Below are 21240 nucleotides of genomic sequence, written 5' to 3'. Positions count from 1 at the left end.
CGCAACCTACTGAACCGTGACTCTGTTAGCTTTGCCGGCCGACCAGACGGAATCACACTGCGTCCGTGGAAGGGTGGCAGGCAGTTAGCATGGGACTATACTTGCGTATCCACCCTGGCAACGACATACATCACCCTCTCTGCCGGCACGGCAGGAGCCGCAGCGACACACAGAGAAAAACAAAAGTCAGTCAAGTACAGGCAATTAGATCAAAGGTACAATTTCGTTCCAATAGGGTCTGAGACCCTAGGCCCATGGGGTGAGAGTGCAAGAAGGTTTCTTAAGGATCTTGGTTCCAAGCTCATTGACACCACAAGAGACCCTAGAGCAGCAAGTTTTCTCTTTCAGCGCCTCAGTGTCGCGATCCAGAGGGGAAATGCCCGCTGCATCCTCGGTTCCTGCCCGGCGTCGGAGGAGTTCGAGGAAATCTACAGCCTCTAGGAAGCGAACTTTTTCTTGTGTCCTCTTAATGTTCATTTTTTGTATAAAATCAGATATGTAACTGTATAACCTTGCATAATAAAGTGTACATCATAATAAAAAAAAAAGGGGGTGGTAGGAGAAGTGAACACTCTTTCGTATTCAGAGTTAAATGTCAAGTTTTTCCCTGAGTGCTCTGTGTTCCCTTCTCTGAGGCTGTGGGTCCCTATAATTACACCAGTGGTGGTACCCCCCTATATATATATATATATATATATATATATATATATATATATATGTCGTACCTAATAGCCAGAACGCACTTCTCAGCCTACTATTCAAGACCCGATTTGCCTAATAAGCCAAGTTTTCATGAATTAATGTTTTTTCGTCTACCTAACCTACCTAACCTAACCTAACCTAGCTTTTTTTGGCTACCTAACCTAACCTTACCTATAAATATAGGTTAGGTTAGGTTAGGTAGGGTTGGTTAGGTTCGGTCATATATCTACGTTAATTTTAACTCCAATAAAAAAAATTGACCTCATACATCGAGAAAAGGGTTGCTTTATCATTTCATAAGAAAAAAATTATAGTAAATATATTAATTCAGGAAAACTTGGCTTATTAGGCAAATCGGGCCTTGAATAGTAGGCTGAGAAGTGAGTTCTGGCTACTAGGTACGACATATATATATATATATATATATATATATATATGTCGTACCTAGTAGCCAGAACTCACTTTTCAGCCTACTATGCAAGGCCCGATTTGCCTAATAAGCCAAGTTTTCCTGAATTAATATATTTTCTCAAATTTTTTTCTTATGAAATGATAAAGCTACCCATTTCATTATGTATGAGGTCAATTTTTTTTATTGGAGTTAAAATTAACGAAGATATATGACCGAACCTAACCAACCCTACCTAACCTAACCTAACCTATCTTTATAGGTCAGGTTAGGTTAGGTGGCCGAAAAAGTTAGGTTAGGTTAGGTTAGGTAGGTTAGGTAGTCGAAAAACAATTAATTCATGAAAACTTGGCTTATTAGGCAAATCTGGCCTTGAATAGTAGGCTGAGAAGTGCGTTCTGGCTACTAGGTACGACATATATATATATATATATATATATATATATATATATATATATATATATATATATATATATATATATATGTCGTACCTAGTAGCCAGAACGCACTTCTCAGCCTACTATGCAAGGCCCAATTTGCCTAATAAGCCAAGTTTTTATGAATTAATTGTTTTTCGGCTACCTAACCTACCTAACCTAACCTAACCTAACTTTTTCGGCTACCTAACCTAACCTAACCTATAAAGATAGGTTAGGTTAGGTTAGGTAGGGTTGGTTAGGTTCGGTCATATATCTACGTTAATTTTATCTCCAATGAAAAAAATTGACCTCATACATAATGAAATGGGTAGCTTTATCATTTCATAAGAAAAAAATTAGAGAAAATATATTAATTCAGGAAAACTTGGCTTATTAGGCAAATCGGGCCTTGCATAGTAGGCCGAGAAGTGCGTTCTGGCTACTAGGTACGACATATATATATATATATATATATATATATATATATATATTTATTTATACACAAGAAGCGCAATACACTTATCAACGTAATTAATTAATTAATTGAAATAATTATGCACTTCCACATATATAATTACATAATTTGTCACACTCGATGACTTTTGTTTCAATTTTTAATCAATTTTTAATATTAACTCGGACCATAATATACTTGCTGGCAAGTTATAAAAATTATTATTCCCCACGATAGAGTTTCAAGCAAATGACGTCGCTAGAGACAGAAAACGTCGCCCACGAACCCTAAACATTTCAGGGCGTGTGACGATGTTGTCAGGGCGAAGAGAGAGAGAGAGGGAGGGGGGAGGGGAGTTAGTTGGGAAGAAGCATAAACAGGAGTCCTGCTCCCCCGCATCTGGCGACAATAACCCGGGGAGATGGTCGCCGGCGCGGGCGTAAATTGCGTTAGTACGTCAACAGAGATGCGATGGAAAGTCCTGATGGCGGCGCGTGAAGAGAAAACGAGGTGTCAGCAGAAAATGGAGCAAGCGCTAAAAGAAAACTGAATGTGTATTGACAAATACAGGGTGAACTAGAATATATATATATACTACTACTATTACTACTATTACTACCACCACCACTACCACTACTGCGACTTCTGTCAGCACGAACCACCTCTGAAACAACTCTCACCACAGCTGTCATTAGTGTACATTAGAGCTGAACGTAATTTGAATTTTCTTAAGCCAGACAGACATAAGAGTTGAATAAATTGAGAATTAACTGGCCCTAATACCCGTTACCTTTACTGGTGGCTGAGTCAGTGTTGGGACCCTAAACTCTTTCTCCTCCTTCTTCTTATCCTCCTTCTTCTTCTCCTTTCTTCTCCTGTTCTGCCTCCTGTTCCTCCTCTGTCTCCTGTTCATCTTCTACTTCATTTTCATTTGTTCTCACTCAGTTTACTTATGTTCTTCACATAGGTGATATTCCAATTCTTGGTGTCGCCTTCGCCAAGTTCTTCTCCTTCTCTCTCTCTCTCTCTCTCTCTCTCTCTCTCTCTCTCTCTCTCTCTCTCTCTCTCTCTCTCTCTCTCTCTCTCTCTCTCTCTCTCTCTCTCTCTTTCTCCTTCACATATTCTTTGTTTTTTATCAGTTCTTTGTGTTTTGCTTCATTGCGTATGTGCATTCCACTGCATTTCTTCCTGTGCTGTTATTCCCTATTGTCTTTGGTGTGTCCATGTCTAATATTCTTGCTGCCCAGCCCGGGTGTTCTTAATTACGGGAGGTGAGCCCTGTTCTTATGACGTCAACTTTATCCTATCTCTGATGAAGGTTTAGTGTGTGTGTGTGGGTGTGTGGGTGTGTAGGTGTGTAGGTGTGTGTGTGGGTGTGTGTGTGTTTGTGTGTGCCAGTGTGTGTGTGTGTGTGTGTGTGTGTGTGTGTGTGGGTGTGTGTGTGGGTGTGTGGGTGTGTGTGTGTGTTTGTGTGTGCCAGTGTGTGTGTGTGTGTGTGTAGGTGTGTGTGTGGGTGTGTGTGTGTGTGTGTGTGTGTGTGTGGGTGTGTGTGTGTGTTTGTGTGTGTGTGTGTGTGTGGGTGTGTGTGTGTTTGTGTGTGCCAGTGTGTGTGTGTGTGCGCGCACGCGCGTGTGCGCCTGTTTAAATCAAGTTAGCAGTACTTGCCACAACTTCAAATCAGTATTATTGGCCGGGAATGTGTTTAGAATTATTTAACTCACACTGTAAGTTAATTACCAGAGTTGTGTGCGTGTGGGTGCACAGCGGAACAAGTTTGGCAACAGTTAAGAACATTATGTGACTGAGGTAACAAATTACATAACAGGAAGAACTTAACTGCAATATATCTTGTTTACGTTTGTCTGCAATTATACTATTATAAAAAGTTATAATAATAATAATAATAATAATAATAATAATAAAAATGATGGTAAAAAGTACAATTAATATTATTATTATTATTAAATTGCCTCGCACAGTACTGAGATAAATATTAAATTATATACTAATGAATATTAATACAAATGCATATTAAATGAAGTTGATCAACCATGTTGTTATGGGTTAAGCCAGGTGGTAAGCCCGAGTCGTGGAGGGGGTGGGGGTGGGGGGGTGTGCAAGAGCGACTATATGCACCCATCCAGGGATAAGCCAGACGCATTATTTCTTAACCCCTTCCCCCACTTCCTTACCCTTCTCTGCTCCAACTTCTCCACCCGAATTATTTGACTTTTGTTACGAAGCTGGTTGGGCTTTTATCAGCGGCGTCTCACGTATTGAAAAGAGTTTGGTGGTACAGGTAATATGGTGTGAGTTACTGTACTATCCTTTCAGCCTCTGCCTCATGGCGTTCGCAAATTACTCTCTATATGGATGTTTTGGCGTCGCTAAGAGATTTGTTGATGCATGTGTCATTTACTTGATCCACGTTCGATCCCCGGTGGTCCAAGTGGCTGGGCACCATTCCTTGAAACCCTTGTTCTCATATCTCAGTTTCTTGTCCTCATATCTCTGTTCCTTGTCCTCATATCTCAGTTTCTTGTCCTCATATCCCAGCTCCTTGTCCTCATATCCCAGCTCCTTGTCCTTATATCTCAGTTTCTTGTCCTCATATCCCGGTTCCTTGTCCTCATATCTCTGTTCCTTGTCCTCATATCTCAGCTCCTTGTCCTCATATCTCAGTTCCTTGTCCTCATATCCCAGCTCCTTGTCCTTATATCCCAGTTCCGTGTCCCCATATCCCATCCATCTATATATCCCATCCATCTATATATCCCATCCTATATAACACTATACAAGTGCTATATTGGGTAGTTCTGGCTTACAGCTTCTGATAATTTCATTTCTTTGGACTGTGCTTAAGTAGTTGAAGATTTGACAGAAGCTGCCCGCCCAACAGCTGAAGTAATGAATTCGGATAAATTTTATATTGTTATTACTGGTAATGATTCAGAGTAACATTGTTGTAAGCCTAACAAGGCAGTTCACTTGTAGGCCTAGTGAGCCCAACGTTCCTGAAAAATTTAATTGATTGATGAAGATTAAGCCACCCAAGTGGTGGCACGGGCATGAATAGCCCCTAAGCGTTCCCGAACCACAGTCGTTCATGATATATATATGCTTCAGAACTTGTTGCCAGACGGGCTTACGGGCTATTCATGCCCGTGCCACCTCTTGGGTGGCTTAATCTTTATCAATCTTTATCTGTTGCCAGACGGGAGACATCTCCCGTCACGCAGGGTGCAGTCGCACCTCTACAGATCTCCAGTATCATCTATTGATACTGGTAATGGCTCAAAAGGGCCACCACTTACGGGCTATTCGTGCCCGTGCCACCTTTTGGGTGGCTTAATCTTCATCAATCAATCAATCTTGTTGCCAGCCAGTTACAGCCCCGCTCCTGTGCCAGGTAAGTCCACTACGGGCTCACCATAGCCCGTGATACTTTGAAACTTTTGTTCTAAGTAGCTGAATCTAAGACAACAACATTGTTGCCAGCCTTGTACCCTACCACTGCACCCTCTGCACCCCACCAGCCCTCTGCACCCCACCAGCCCTCTGCACCCCACCAGCCCTCTGCACCCTCACCAGCCCTCTGCACCCTCACCAGCCCTCTGCACCCTCACCAGCCCTCTGCACCCCACCAGCATCTCCCACATTCCTCCGTCCTCTCCCCTTATAGCCCTTAATCAAGCCCCCATCAAATGCCCACAAACACCAGGCTATTCCGGATGTACTACGCGCCGCTGGGCCGCGCTCCCGGGCGCCTCGGGTTTACTGGGGTTTCCCCTCAAAATGTCGCTATCGGGCGCGCGCAAATATTTGGTTGGGTGAGGGTGAAACTCGCCGGAAGATGTTGACAAAATCTTCATGACTCGTTGGTGGCTGCCAGCCCCTCCACACGCACCCACGCGCGTGCTCTCGCACAAACGCACACGCACGCAACCCAGGAGGCAATGCTGCGGGGTTATAGTGCTAATTTAGGGCCCGTGGTTCGATTGCCGGCCGAGGCAGAATAAACAAATAGATATAGCCTAAGTTACTAGTTACTAAGTTACTAAGGGGGTAGAAATAGCCTAAGTTACTAGTTACTAAGTTACTAAGGGGGTAGAAATAGCCTAAGTTACTAAGTTACTAAGGAGGCTAGAAATAGCCTAAGTTACTCTATCCCTTTGAGATGTATTTCTTTCTTGTCTCAATAAACATACTTGAACTTGAACAAATAGAGTTTCTTTCAGCTGATGTACCTGTTCACCTAGCAGTAAATAGGTCCCTGGGTGCTAGACAGCTGTTATACGGGCTGCTTCCTGGGGATGTGTGCGCATTTGTATACATGCATGTATGTATGCGTGTGTATGCATGCATGTATGAATGCGTGGATGCATGCATATGTATGTATCCATGTATGCGTGGATGCATGTGTGTTTATGTATATATGCGAGTGTATGCATGTGTGTATGTATATGTGTTTACTAGTTGTGTTTTTACGGGGGTTGAGCTTTGCTCTTTCGGCCCGCCTCTCAACTGTCAATCAACTGTTTACTAACTACTTTTTTTTTTTTTTCCCACACCACACACACACACACACACCAGGAAGCAGCCCGTGACAGCTGACTAACTCCCAGGTACCTATTTACTGCTAGGTAACAGGGGCATTCAGGGTGAAAGAAACTTTGCCCATTTGTTTCTGCCTCGTGTGGGAATCGAACCCGCGCCACAGAATTACGAATCCTGCGCGCTATCCACCAGGCTACGAGGCCCCCTGTGTATGTGTGTGTGTATGTATGCGTGTGTGTATGTATGTGTGTGTATGTATGCGTGTGTGTATGTGTGTGTGTATGTATGCGTGTGTGTATGTATGTGTGTGTATGTATGCGTGTGTGTATGTGTGTGTGTATGTATGCGTGTGTGTATGTATGTGTGTGTATGTATGCGTGTGTGTATGTATGTGTGTGTATGTATGCGTGTATATGCATCCATGTATGCGTGGATTAAATTTTTCTGCCGCTTTGTCCATTAGTCCAAAAAAAACAATAATAATAATAAAGTAAGAATATAATAAAATAAGACAAAAATACAATAATAAAAAGAAGAAGAATTAAAGAGGATTAGAAAACTATTAATAGATAAAAAAGGAATAAAAATGATATAAAGATGAAAGAAGATGCTGAAGGAGATTGAAAAGGTGCAGGAAAACAGGAAAAGAACTGGCAATGATAGAATAATCTTTTTCTGCCCCCTTCTGGCGGGAGCAAATGTGGAGAAAGTTTTCATTTTTTGGCTTCTTGGCAGATGGGTGGTGGGGGGTGTAGGTTGGGGGGAGTGGGGGGTGTGGGGGGGGCCGGAGTGTTGGGGGAGGGGGTGTAAGTGGAGTACAAACAAATCAAACACAGACTTCACCTGCAAACTAACAACTCAAACCTAAGTGAATCCTGATTTACATCTGCCTCATATATCTCTCCCTGATCTTCGGCCGGCCTCTCAACCCAGGTCTCATATAGCCTGTCCGTTAATATGTTGCAAGTGTTGTATAGAGTCACACTGGCTTAGTGAGTTCTCCTCATCCCTCACCTGGGCTTTCGTGTTGGTAGGCTCTTGATTTATCTCTTCCTATAGTGTGTGTGTGTGTGTGTGTGTGTGTGTGTGTGTGTGTGTGTGTGTGTGTGTGTGTGTGTGTGTGTGTGTGTGTGTGTGTGTGAGTGTGTTCACCCATTCGTGCCATCAGGATTAAACATTTGGCTCTGGGATCCAGCTTCCTACCTATTTTCTTTACGATATTAATACAAGAACAGCTACCGACCCTCCTTAGGATGCAACCCACATCAGTTGTCTTACTTCAGAGTGAACTGCTAGGTGAAGAGAGGCATTAGGTGAAAAGAATCTTTTGGAGAAACACAATTCTCCCATTATGCAGGCTGATGAGAGAGAGAGAGAGAGAGAGAGAGAGAGAGAAAGAGAGAGAGAGAGAGAGAGAGAGAGAGAGAGAGAGAGAGAGAGAGAGAGAGAGAGAGAGAGAGAGAGAGAGAGAGAGAGAGAGACCATTCCATTATTCAGTGAGTCTACAATTACCACTATTTGTTCCACTATTACTACTACTACAACTACTATGATAATATAACAGTACGGTGCCTGGAACAGTAGCCTCGGTGGCCCGGCTCACAGTCACTGTTTCAGAATGAAATATTGATACAGAGGGCCCCAAAATGTTGGGCCAACCAGAAGGCAATTTCCTTTAAGAGGCTTAACCTCCAGATCCGATTTGCTGTTGCAATGTCCTTGGGTATTTCTCCAGCGGGGATGGCTTTATGTATTTGTGTATATATGTGAATATATGAATATGAATATATATATATACATATATATATATATATATACACACATTTTGAGTGATTTAGATAGACACTTTCATTCACACTAACAAACATGTATATACCCCTATGCTCAAACTGATCGTGTATTTGCTTCGTACAAGCTTAGGTTGTCAGGGTGATAGGTGACAGACACCTGTTCTTAGCGTGACGTGCTCAGTGCACAGGCCACCACTGTTCGTGGAGGGTGCTGCTCAGTCAGCCTATAGGCTACTGCTGTACATGGAAGGAGTGGTGGATTTTGCTCAGTACACAGGCCATCACCGTCTCATGCCTACATGTATATATGGTGCGAGATGGAGTGAAGCTCTTTTGTAACTAAATGTCCCATTTTTCACTACTACTAACCTTTGCACCTAACACCTCCACCCAGGCTATCCCTTCCACCCTATCCAGTTCCACACCCCCTGCCACCCACTCTCTCACCCCCTATCCCCCCTCACTTCCCCTCTATTCCCCACTCCATCCCCCCCCCCCTCCATCCTCTTATGTTATTGGTATTTCCTAGCCCCTGCTCAGGCCACAGAGATCACAGCTCAGAGATCACAGCTCAGGTCAGTGTTCAGAGCCAAAGTTCTGGTCCCCGCTGAGATCAGAACTGCTGAATCAAAGATTGGTGCTAACTTTAGCCTGTTATGGTACCTTATTCTATTGTTGTATTGAAAGACTTTTATTCTGTATTTCACTATAGAACTCGTTCAATAGCACACTTTATTTATTGTTTTGCTTTTATTGTTGTTGTTAAAATATTATTGTGTGTTCCAGAGGCACAAGGGTCAGTGCCACCGAGGATGAGCGAGCGAGCAGGTCGTGTGGTGGCCCCAGCCGGTGCCAGAGTGACCCTCCCCTGTGTGGCCCAGGGCCACCCTCCCCCACACTATACGTGAGTACTACCCCTCCCCTGTGGCCCAGGGCCACCCTCCTCCCCATGTGTGGCCCAGGGCCACCCTCCCCCACACTATACGTGAGTACTACCCCTCCCCTGTGGCCCAGGGCCACCCTCCTCCCCATGTGTGGCCCAGGGCCACCCTCCCCCACACTATACGTGAGTATAGTGGGCCAGTGGAAGGTGGGCCACTCCCCTGTGGCCCACCTTCCTCCCCATGTGTGGCCCAGGTCTTTCCAGTTTCATCCGAACAGCTGCTGAATACTACCCCAGCCCTCAAGGTGGCCCACGGTGACCTTATGGTCCATGTGGCCCATGTGGCCCATGTGGCCCATGTGGCCTTCCATAAATGACACAGGACAATTGCCTTTGCATGTTTTCAAGTTTGTTTGTTCGTCAGTCAGTCTTTTTCTGCCAGTTTGTTTGCTTTGACGTTGTTTGTTGGTCTGTCTCTGTGTTTGTTTGCTGGACGTTCAGTGGTTGAGAGGTTAAGTGTGGGGTGGTGACATAGCTCCTGGTCCCGGTCCTCCCGGTCTCTGTGCCTCGCTTCTCTTGTGAGTGTTTTCTCTGCCGCTCATAAATCTCTCCGCCATTCTCCCCTATTCCTTATTCTCATATGTCTTCTCTTCTCCCTTCTCTTACCTCCCTGGCTCTCACTCTCTGATTTATTTTATTATATAATTTATTTTCCGTTCGTTGAGTTCGTCCCTCTTTCATCTGTTATCTCCCGCTTCTGTCTGTCTGTCTGTCTGTCTGTCTGTCTGTCTGTCTGTCTGTCTGTCTGTCTGTCTGTCTGTCTGTCTGTCTGTCTGTCTGTCTGTCTCTCTCTCTCTCTCTCTCTCTCTCTCTCTCTCTCTCTCTCTCTCTCTCTCTCTCTCTCTCTCTCTCTCTCTCTCTCTCTCTCTTTGTCTCTCTCTCTCTCTCTCTCTCTCTCTCTCTCTCTCTCTCTCTTTGTCTCTCTCTCTCTCTCTCTCTCTCTCTCTCTCTCTCTCTCTCTCTCTCTCTCTCTCTCTCTCTCTCTCAGTATCTTTCCTCGACTCACCAGAAATTCGCATTTTTCTTTGAAATTTTACCTTCCCCTCTTGCTCCTCCCCCTTTATTTCTCTCTTCTTGTTCCTCTCCTCTTCTCCCTCTCCTCTTGTTCCTCTCCTCTTCTCCTTAAATGTAATATCAAACATTTCTGACAATGCCTTTGACTACTTTTGAATTCACAAGGTAATCAATTTCCTAACTTAATAGTTATTTGCTATTGGGTCTTAATGTTTGGATTTGCCATTGTTCCCATTCTCTGGGGACCCTTAACCCTTAACCCCCTCCCCCCCCCCCGAGGCTTCCACTGAAGCCAAACTCGAGTTTTATACAGTTCCTCCCCCCATACACTCTGGCTTCTAGGGTCATCTAGGAATCCAGATTGCAGGAAGGAGGGGAGAATTGAGTGAAACCCTGGTACTAACGCTTCAGTGGAAGCCTCTGGATTTCTCGTGGGGTTCAGCTTAAGACCCCCCCCCCTTCAGGTTGCAATTCTTTTAAACATGTTGTGGCTTAGTCGGCTAGAGTGTGTGTTTGGGTACATCCAAGCGCATGGGTTCGAATCCTTATCACGGCTCCGGTGGGGGTTTTCTCTGTAATGTGTCGCGTGACCGTGATTTCTCTGTGTAATATAATCTATATTGTATTAAAATGTGGAAAGTTTTATTAATGTGATGATGTATTTAAAATATGGATAGGAATAACTTAATAAAATGGCTTAGTTGAATATGCTGGTAGACTCAGACATAATTAAATCAACACACAGTATAATTGTTAATGAGGATAGAGATCATCTTACTTAATTAATTAACTGTTTTTGCTTGTCTATAACCTGCAGCGTTGTAAACTAACCGTTTATTGTAAACTATTGTAAAGACTATTGTAAACTGAGAGAAAAAAAAACAGGTATTGCCTCACTTTGTCTTTGAGAGAATATTGCAATAAAGTGATTATCTAAGCCACAATCTAATCTAAACTATCAGGCCAATCTAAACTACCTCTAAATCTAAATCTAACTAAATCTAAAGGGCTCATCTAAACTACCTCCTCCAACTACCATAAATACATCACCGTTATTAACTACGTTCACTACCACACACATTAACTACTGACACATCGCCTCCACACTAATTCTTCAAGTTCATTCAAGGGCAGATGTAAGCCCTGTTGCCATCACAGATCAATTAATAATCCCAAATATTATTCCATTGATCTGTAAACAATTTTAAGGAGGAAATGTATGTATGTGTGTGTTTGCAGGTGAGGAACTACCCTACCTTAATGTGGTAGTTCCGTGACCAATTAGAACTGGGAAGGAGCAATTAAGATCATCTATATTTATATAGTGTCTCTTATACATATTTATGTCTCCTATTTTATATACCATATACTGTTAGGTTATGGGACTAATCACCTGCAGGTTAATTATGAGTCCTGTATCTCTCTCCCTCCTCTCCCACAGGTGGTACCGGGGTTCGAGACCCGTGGGGGGCAGCAGCGGGGTGTGGATGGTGGGGGGGTCGCTGGTACTGGGGCGGGTGGGGGTGGAGGACACCGCCCAGTACACCTGTGTGGCCAACAACACCGCTGGTGAGACCAGGTACTCCGCTCACCTGTTGGTCACCTTGCCCGTCTCTGTCCAGGTGAGTCAAGCTCTGTCCAGGTGAGTCAAGCTCTGTCCAGGTGAGTCCCTCACTGTCCAGGTGAGTCAAGCTCTGTCTAGGTGAGTCCCTCTCTGTCTAGGTGAGTCCCTCTCTGTCTAGGTGAGTCCCTCTCTGACCAGGTGAGTCCCTCTCTGTCTAGGTGAGTCCCTCTCTGTCTAGGTGAGTTCCTCTCTGTCTAGGTGAGTCCCTCTCTGTCTAGGTGAGTCCCTCTCTGTCTAAGTGAGTCCCTCTCTGTCTAGGTGAGTCCCTCTCTGTCTAGGTGAGTCCCTCTCTGTCAAGGTGAGTCCCTCTCTGTCTAGGTGAGTCCCTCTCTGTCTAGGTGAGTCCCTCTCTGTAAAGGTGAGTCCCTCTCTGTCTAGGTGAGTCCCTCTCTCCATTTAGAACAGATCACTCCCCCCCTTGACTCTTGAGAGACGTCTGCCCCTTCTATCAGCATGAGTCCCCCCCCCCCTGTCACCCTCTTCTAGGGTGAGTTCCCCTTCCCATATGACTCAAAATTTGTCACCCTTCCTCCCCTATCTCTATCTACAAGAGTCACCCCTGTCACCCCAGGGTGAGGTCCCCCCCTTCCCCCCCTCTCTACCCCCATATACAACCCCTGCAATTACAACGTACACCTGGTCATTAATGTCCGGCCTAATTACTCTCGTGGGCTCTCATATTTATGGCATCATTTTAGCAGGTAATTACCAGCAGAGGAAATCAGCCTCGTGCTGCTGCGGTGTTTACTACTTTGGTGATTGAACAGCTGTTTGGCACGTGTGTTTGTGTTGTGTGTTGATGTTCATGTGTTGCAGGTGTTGATGCAGGGGTTGATGCAGGGGTTGATGCAGGGGTTGATGCAGAGGTTGATGCAGGTGTTGATGCAGGTGTTGATGCAGGTGTTGATGTAGGTGTTGTTGCAGGTGTTGATGCAGGTGTTGATGCAGGTGTTGCACGTGTTACAGGTGACGCCGAGGGAGGTGCAGGTGGACGCGGGGGGGAGGCTGGAGCTGAGGTGCCACGTCTCAGGTGAACCCGTCGACACCGTCACCTGGTACAAGGACGGCACCGTGCTGAGGTGAGTCCCCAGGTGGTGCTGAGGTGAGTCCCCAGGTGGTGCTGAGGTGAGTCCCCAGGTGGTGCTGAGGTGAGTCCCCAGGTGGTGCTGAGGTGAGTCCCCAGGTGGTGCTGAGGTGAGTCCCCAGGTGGTGCTGAGGTGAGTCCCCAGGTGGTGCTGAGGTGAGTCCCCAGGTGGTGCTGAGGTGAGTCCCCAGGTGGTGCTGAGGTGAGTCCCCAGGTGGTGCTGAGGTGAGTCCCCAGGTGGTGCTGAGGTGAGTCCCCAGGTGGTGCTGAGGTGAGTCCCCAGGTGGTGCTGGGGTGAGTCCCTAGGTGGTGCTGAGGTGAGTCCCCAGGTGGTGCTGAGGTGAGTCCCCCAGGTGGTGCTGAGGTGAGTCCCCAGGTGGTGCTGAGGTGAGTCCCCAGGTGGTGCTGAGGTGAGTCCCCAGGTGGTGCTGAGGTGAGTCCCCAGGTGGTGCTGAGGTGAGTCCCCAGGTGGTGCTGAGGTGAGTCCCCAGGTGGTGCTGAGGTGAGTCCCCAGGTGGTGCTGAGGTGAGTCCCCCAGGTGGTGCTGAGGTGAGTCCCCAGGTGGTGCTGAGGTGAGTCCCCCAGGTGGTGCTGAGGTGAGTCCCCAGGTGGTGCTGAGGTGAGTCCCCAGGTGGTGCTGGGGTGAGTCCCCAGGTGGTGCTGGGGTGAGTCCCCAGGTGGTGCTGAGGTGAGTCCCTAGGTGGTGCTGAGGTGAGTCCCCAGGTGGTGCTGGGGTGAGTCCCCAGGTGGTGCTGAGGTGAGTCCCCAGGTGGTGCTGAGTCCCCAGGTGGTGCTGAGGTGAGTCCCCAGGTGGTGCTGAGGTGAGTCCCCAGGTGGTGCTGAGGTGAGTCCCCCAGGTGGTGCTGAGGTGAGTCCCCAGGTGGGGCTGAGGTGAGTCCCCAGGTGGTGCTGAGGTGAGTCCCCAGGTGGTGCTGAGGTGAGTCCCCAGGTGGTGCTGAGGTGAGTCCCCAGGTGGTGCTGAGGTGAGTCCCCAGGTGGTGCTGAGTCCCCAGGTGGTGCTGAGTCCCCAGGTGGTGCTGAGGTGAGTCCCCCAGGTGGTGCTGAGGTGAGTCCCCCAGGTGGTGCTGAGGTGAGTCCCTAGGTGGGGCTGAGGTGAGTCCCCAGGTGGTGCTGAGGTGAGTCCCCAGGTGGTGCTGGGGTGAGTCCCCAGGTGGTGCTGAGGTGAGTCCCCAGGTGGTGCTGAGTCCCCAGGTTGTGCTGAGGTGAGTCACCAGGTGGTGCTGAGGTGAGTCCCCACCAGTACTAACCCCCTCCCCCCTCACCAGGTCAGGGGGCGGGTCACCACCAGTACTAACCCCCACCCCCCCCCCCTCCCCCCTCACCAGGTCAGGGGGGCGGGTCACCATCAGTACTAACCCCCTCCCCCCCTCCCCCCTCACCAGGTCAGGGGGGCGGGTCACCATCAGTACTAACCCCCTCCCCCCTCACCAGGTCAGGGGGGCGGGTCACCATCAGTACTAACCCCCTCCCCCCCTCCCCCCTCACCAGGTCAGGGGGGCGGGTCAACACCAGTACTAACCCCCACTCCCCCCCTCCCCCCTCACCAGGTCAGGGGAGCGGGTCACCACCAGTACTAACCCCCACCCCCTCCCCCCTCACCAGGTCAGGGGGGCGGGTCACCATCAGTACTAACCCCCTCCCCCCTCACCAGGTCAGGGGAGCGGGTCACCATCAGTACTAACCCCCACTCCCCCTCCCCCCTCACCAGGTCAGGGGGGCGGGTCACCATCAGTACTAACCCCCTCCCCCCTCACCAGGTCAAGGGGGCGGGTCACCACCAGTACTAACCCCTCCCCTCCTCCCCCCCCCTCACCAGGTCAGGGGGGCGGGTCACCATCAGTACTAACCCCCTCCCCCTCACCAGGTCAGGGGGGCGGGTCACCATCAGTACTAACCCCCACCCCCCTCACCAGGTCAGGGGGGCGGGTCACCATCAGTACTAACCCCCACCCCCCTCCCCCCTCACCAGGTCAGGGGGGCGGGTCACCACCAGTACTAACCCCCTCCCCCCCCTCCCCCCTCACCAGGTCAGGGGGGCGGGTCACCACCAGTACTAACCCCCACTCCCCCTCCCCCCTCACCAGGTCAGGGGGGCGGGTCACCATCAGTACTAACCCCCTCCCCTCCTCCCCCGTCACCAGGTCAGGGGGGCGGGTCACCATCAGTACTAACCCCCACTCCCCCCCCCCCTTCACCAGGTCAGGGGGGCGGGTCACCACCAGTACTAACCCCCTCCCCCCTTCACCAGGTCAGGGGGGCGGGTCACCACCAGTACTAACCTCCTCCCCCCCCTCACTAGGTCAGGGGGGCGGGTCACCATCAGTACTAACCCCCTCCCCTCCTCCCCCGTCACCAGGTCAGGGGGGCGGGTCACCATCAGTACTAACCCCCACTCCCCCCCCCCCTTCACCAGGTCAGGGGGGCGGGTCACCACCAGTACTAACCCCCTCCCCCCTTCACCAGGTCAGGGGGGCGGGTCACCACCAGTACTAACCTCCTCCCCCCCCTCACTAGGTCAGGGGGGCGGGTCACCATCAGTACTAACCCCCTCCCCTCCTCCCCCCTCACCAGGTCAGGGGGCGGGTCACCATCAGTACTAACCCCCACTCCCCCTCCCCCCTCACCAGGTCAGGGGGGCGGGTCACCATCAGTACTAACCCCCACTCCCCCTCCCCCGTCACCAGGTCAGGGGGGCGGGTCACCATCAGGCCGCGGGAGTCACTACATGTGTCACCAGTTCACGCCTCCGACGCCGGCGTCTACCAGTGCGCAGCCACCTACGCGCAGGACTACGCCCACGCCCAGGCCTACGTCACGCTCGGAGGTTAGTATACGCAACTCACTATTTATATTTATATATATATATATATATATATATATATATATATATATATATATATATATATATATATATATATATATATTATATATATTATATATATATATATATATATATATGTATATATATATATATAGCCTACAACCACTCCAAACGCTCCCAAAACTTCTTCCTCTACCAGTAAATTGAGAGAGAGAGAGAGACTAACATATTTGTACACAATAATCTTGGTACAACAAGGCCTATAGAATCACAATAAGCCAAGGGGGGGGTCATAATTGGCATATAGGACCACAATAGCTACAAAAACAGTAGGGTCTCAGTAGGTCTGCAAGGTCTCGTAATTTACTCTATTTCTTTCATCGCACGCTTTTACTTTACACCCTCCCCCCTACCCCCACCCCCCACACCCCCATCACCAGGTGGTGCTGAGGTCACCTACACTCACCCCTTTACCCACCCCCAACACCCACCCCTACACCCAGCCCCCTACATCCCATCACCACCCCTACACCCAGCCCCCTACATCCCATCACCACCCCTACATCCACCCCTACTCCCACCCCCCACATCCACCCCTTCACCTACCCCTACACCCACCCCCTACACCCCATCAACACCACTACACCCCACATACCTGGCAACACCAAGTCCCAACACATAAGCTTCACAACACATTAATGACCTAGACTAATCAAGGTCAAAATGACTCCTGTGACAGCTCCCGTTGACAGAGGTATTAATTATTTTATCGTGTCGTGTTCTGTAAAGGAGGCTCAGCGCTCATGTTTATATTTAATTAAAGTGTTGAGTATTGTATTCAAGTGTCCTCACTTGAAGTAATGAGAGAATCAGTGTTGATTTATAATGGTCGTGATTATTTATGCTTACTCTGTGTGTGTGTTGTGTACTCACCTATTTGTGCTTGCGGGGGTTGAGCTTTGGCTCTTTGTTCCCGCCTCTCAACTGTCAATCAACTGGTGTACAGGTTCCTTAGCCTACTGGGTTGTCATATCTACATTTGAAACTGTGTATGGAGTCAGCCTCCACCACATCACTGCCTAATGCATTCCATTTGTTAACTACTCTGACACTGAAAAAGTTCTTTCTAACGTCCCTGTGGCTCATGTGGGTATTCAGTTTCCACCTGTGTCTCCTTGTTCGCGTACCACCAGTGTTGAATAGTTTATCCTAATCTACCTTGTCTATTCCCCGGAGGATTATGTAGGTGGTGATAAATTTCCCCCTTACTCTTCTGTCTTCCAGTGTCGTAAGGTGCATTTCCCGCAGCCTTTCCTCGTAACTCATGCCTCTTAGTTCTGGGACTAGCCTATTGGCATACCTCTGAACTTTTTTCCAGCTTCGTCTTGTGCTTGACGAAGTACGGGCTCCATGCTGGGGCCGCATACTCCAGGATTGATGTTACATATGTGGTGTACAAGGTTCTGAATGATTCCTTACACAGGTTCCTGAAGGCTGTTCTGATGTTAGCCAGCCTCGCGTATGCCGCAGATGTTATTCTTTTTATGTGGGCTTCAGGAGACAGGTTTGGGGTGATATCAATTCCTAGATCTTTCTCTCTGTCCGTTTCATTAAAGACTTCATCTCCTATTCTGTATCCTGTATCTGGTCTCCTGTTTCCACCGCCTAGTTTCATTACTTTGCATTTACTCGGGTTGAATTTTAGTAGCTATTTGTTGAACCATTCATTCAGTCTGTCCAGGTCATCTTGTAGCCTCCTACTATCATCCTCTGTTTTAATCCTCCTCATAATTTTAGCATCATCAGCAAACATTGAGAGAAACGATCTTCCTCTGGGAGATCATTTACATATATCAGAAACAACAACCAGGTACCAACCAGTATAGGTCCAGTACAGTATATGTGTGTAACACAGTATTTGTGTGTGCAGTATATATGTGTAGCAGTACAGTAGATGTGTGTGTGTGTTTACTATTTGTATCTGCAGAGTCGAACTTTTAGCTCTTGGACCCCGCCTTTTTAACCAATTTATTTCTCCTCAATTATGTCCACTTCATATATTTATAACACACACACATCCCCGGGAAGCAGCCCGTAGCAGATGGTTAACTCCCAGGTACCTACTTTCTGCTAGGTGAACAAACGCATCAGGGTGAAAGAAACTGTTCTCATACATTCCTACCTCGGCCGGGAATCAAACCCGGGCCCTTAGGACTACAGACCCCCCCCTGGGCACTGTCCACTCAGCCGCGAGGCCCCGTGTGTACTCACCTAGTTGCGCTTGCGGGGATTGAGCTTCGACTCTTTGGTCCCGCCTTTGGTTGACCAAAGTGGGTCCCGTCTCCGAGTATATCAACGCCCCGGCATACTCCGAGAGAGTATGGTGCCCACACCACCATAATCTAATATGGTGAGTGGCACTTGAGGGCTGGGTGTCACTTAAGTGCCCCCTCGATACCTCCTTATCGGAAGGTTTACCAAGTTGCTTCACGAAACTTGATACTTTCTAATCAAGTATCTTGGAGGTGGTGATGGTGGCAGCTTGAAACTTGCTTCTGGCGACAACAAAAAACTGAAAATGACTACAGTATTATTTTGATACTTTTAAAAAATGGGGAAAATTGGGCAGATGCAGTTTACTGCTAACAAAATAGGGTACTGGAGGCCTAGTTGATGATAATAGTTACCAAATATCAACTAGAAATTGTTTTAAATTACCAAATCTGGTACGAAAAAAGATCTGAGAGTCATGATTAATTGGGATCCTAACCTCAAAAATCCGTCTATTAATGTATGAAATAAAAGATTGCAATACTGGATAATGGTCCAAGATGGACCGAAACGTCGTCTCTTATCCATCTTCTGGTATATGGTTTGTTCATCATATCTTCAGCCCCGTTATTGCGACTCATAATCTGCAAATAGAATAATTAGATTTAGATCTAAAAGCCTTAGCAATCATGCTTCTAATGTTATTGAGAAACGTTTCTTTGTTGTTGTTGTTAGATGATGGAGTGCAGGGTTGTTCACCGTTCTATGAAATGGACTTAAACTTATTTAAATATGAAGGGAGTAGGACGCCAAAGTTAATCTCAGGATTTAGAACCTTCCCTTTGAAGAAATATTATAAAAGAGTAAATGGATGATATTAAGTAATTATACAAATGGATGGAAAGCTACAGTAAAGGATAATATGATGTTAAACCTTTTAAACCATAAACAGTGCACGAAACAATGGATATCAACTGGATAAGTGTGGAAATAGGGTGTAGTTGATTTATGGAATATATTACAAGAGGATAACATAATAGAAATGGAATAGTTGGATTGTTTCAAGCGAAGGTTAGACACGAATATGACTTGAGTTGACGTAGATATAAATATGGAGTTGCCTTGTATGGGACCAGTAGTTAACTTCTTGTAGTTACCTTTAATGCTATATTCATATGTACCTGAATTCACATCTGTGTGTCGGTTTGTATAATCTTGTATGCGTGTCTCTGTGTACATGTGTATATATATATATATGTGTATCTGTGTACACGTGCATATATGTATCTGTGTACATGTGGATACACGTGTCTGAGAATGTGTGTGTAACCATTTCTGGAGAAATTTTCAAGAATCCAGGAGGTAGAGGAAGACGGAGAGGGTACGGGGACAAGGGTGTCAGGAAGAGGGACGGTAGGAGGCCGCAGCAGACAGGAAGAGGGACGGGAGGAGGCCACAAGAGACAGGAAGAGGGACGGGAGGACCCCGCAGGTGGCAGCAGGCGCCGCCGGCCGAGTGATTCACATCCGATACTGAAAAATGGAGTGATGGGACTGGTCATTTGTCACATGGCGCCCCGAGGCTCCTCAGACGCTGTGAAACACACACACACGCAAACAGGAAGGAACATACCGCACAGGTGTGAGAGAGAGAGAGAGAGAGAGAGAGAGAGAGAGAGAGAGAGAGAGAGAGAGAGAGAGAGAGAGAGAGAGAGAGAGAGAGAGAGAGAGAGAGCCATGGAATGAAGGGTAGACTTTATTAGGAGAGAAAGATGAAGTAGGAGCTGTCACCATCCTGTATACGAGCCAATTGAAGAGGAAATAGGAGACACCTTCACTATAGAAACTATCCCTCAAGGGTATCACAGCCAGTCTTCTTTTACCATGTTCCTGAGACATCATTAAATAAATTATTAAATGCGGTAATTGAGCTTAACAATGCACTCTGTTGAATAAAACACTTTGCACTCTAGTAAGACAATTGGCTTCACTATTCGCCACTACTCTACCATCCAAAACAAGGGAGACTTTTCCATTCAATCACACTGCCATACTGGGCTGTTGAGAATACACTACACTGCTTATACTTCCTTGGACCTGACGCATACAACTGAACTCTTACTTCTAAAGACAAGGGGGATGTCACCCAGTGGTTGAGTGACTCCCCACTATGGGGGTGACAGCTGGGGGAAGGAAGCCACCAGCTGTCTTTCACCCCTTAGGTCATTTACAGGTTGAATCGACTCTCTGAATCTGAGTGAATCTCCGCAGCTCGAAGTATCCTTATGAGTGAGAGCCCAACTAGATTGAAGAACGCAGGCCTTACTAATACTCACGAAAATGACTCTTAAAAGACCACATGGTGCATAGAGCCAGTGCCTCTTCTCGTGGGAAAATGTATGGGAGAGACCCCCAAAACCACAGCTTTCCCCTCACCCAACACTACTCTGCTCTGACTCCACACACAGCTCTCATACACCTTCACAAATACTCCCATATTATGGGAGGTGTAGTAAGTGTGAGAGTTTCCAGGTATTGCACATTTCTGGTGCTACCACTTTGGAGTAGCATTAGAGTCAAATGCCTATTATGAAGGTTAAACGATCTAGTCGAACATTATATGATTTATAGACTTTTTTTGTCTGATGTGACTCGTCGAGCGTCGGTCAGTTTGCTTGTGGCGACTGTAGTCGCATTTAGCAGTTGAAAACGTTAACATATATAATATATTCTTTGTTCATATTCCAACAAGCCAACTTTTCATATTCCACTTTTCAGTCCTGCCAATTTCCTCCTCTTTCCCTCCATAAATAATTCCCTTTTTAATTCTTAGTAATTTCCAATACCCAGTAATTGCAATTACCATTCATAACCCAAAAAATAAAAATGTCAAGAATTCCTCTAATTTACTCTTCTTACAAATGGTGGCAGCGGTGGGATTCTCTTGTGGATGAGAATTGTATTTTCATCTACATTCTCTTGTAGATGTGGAAATGAGAGCTACAGAGATATAAGGTGTTTCATGCACTCTGGGTGTGAGAGATACATGGTGTTTCATGAGAGCTAGGCATGTTTAAGACGAACTATGTATACAACGTATTATTCTCTTAAAAGTAAGACAATGATATTAAC

At 47.0% G+C, this 21240-nt stretch overlaps 2 protein-coding genes across 4 annotated transcripts in view; both read left to right on the top strand.

Moving 5' to 3' along the window:
- LOC138349797 (cell adhesion molecule Dscam1-like) overlaps positions 1 to 21122 on the top strand; it is a 150714-nt gene extending 129592 nt beyond the window's left edge. Inside the window, exons 6-10 of the mRNA XM_069311553.1 lie at positions 9118 to 9235; positions 11730 to 11910; positions 12879 to 12991; positions 15702 to 15841; positions 21094 to 21122. Of these exons, the coding sequence (XP_069167654.1) occupies positions 9118 to 9235; positions 11730 to 11910; positions 12879 to 12991; positions 15702 to 15841; positions 21094 to 21122 (581 nt within the window). The remainder of the gene's footprint in view (positions 1 to 9117; positions 9236 to 11729; positions 11911 to 12878; positions 12992 to 15701; positions 15842 to 21093) is intronic.
- The window catches only part of LOC123744874 (cell adhesion molecule Dscam1), a 59718-nt gene continuing 50282 nt past the window's right edge, over positions 11805 to 21240 (top strand). For all 3 annotated transcript variants that reach the window (XM_069311694.1, XM_069311695.1, XM_069311696.1), the window contains exons 1-3: positions 11805 to 11910; positions 12879 to 12991; positions 15702 to 15841. The gene's annotated coding sequence lies outside the window, so the exon portion shown is untranslated. The remainder of the gene's footprint in view (positions 11911 to 12878; positions 12992 to 15701; positions 15842 to 21240) is intronic.

This window comes from Procambarus clarkii, chromosome 70 (genome assembly GCF_040958095.1).
Source record: "Procambarus clarkii isolate CNS0578487 chromosome 70, FALCON_Pclarkii_2.0, whole genome shotgun sequence".
NCBI lineage: Eukaryota > Metazoa > Arthropoda > Malacostraca > Decapoda > Cambaridae > Procambarus > Procambarus clarkii.
This window is presented reverse-complemented; position numbering and strand designations above follow the sequence as displayed.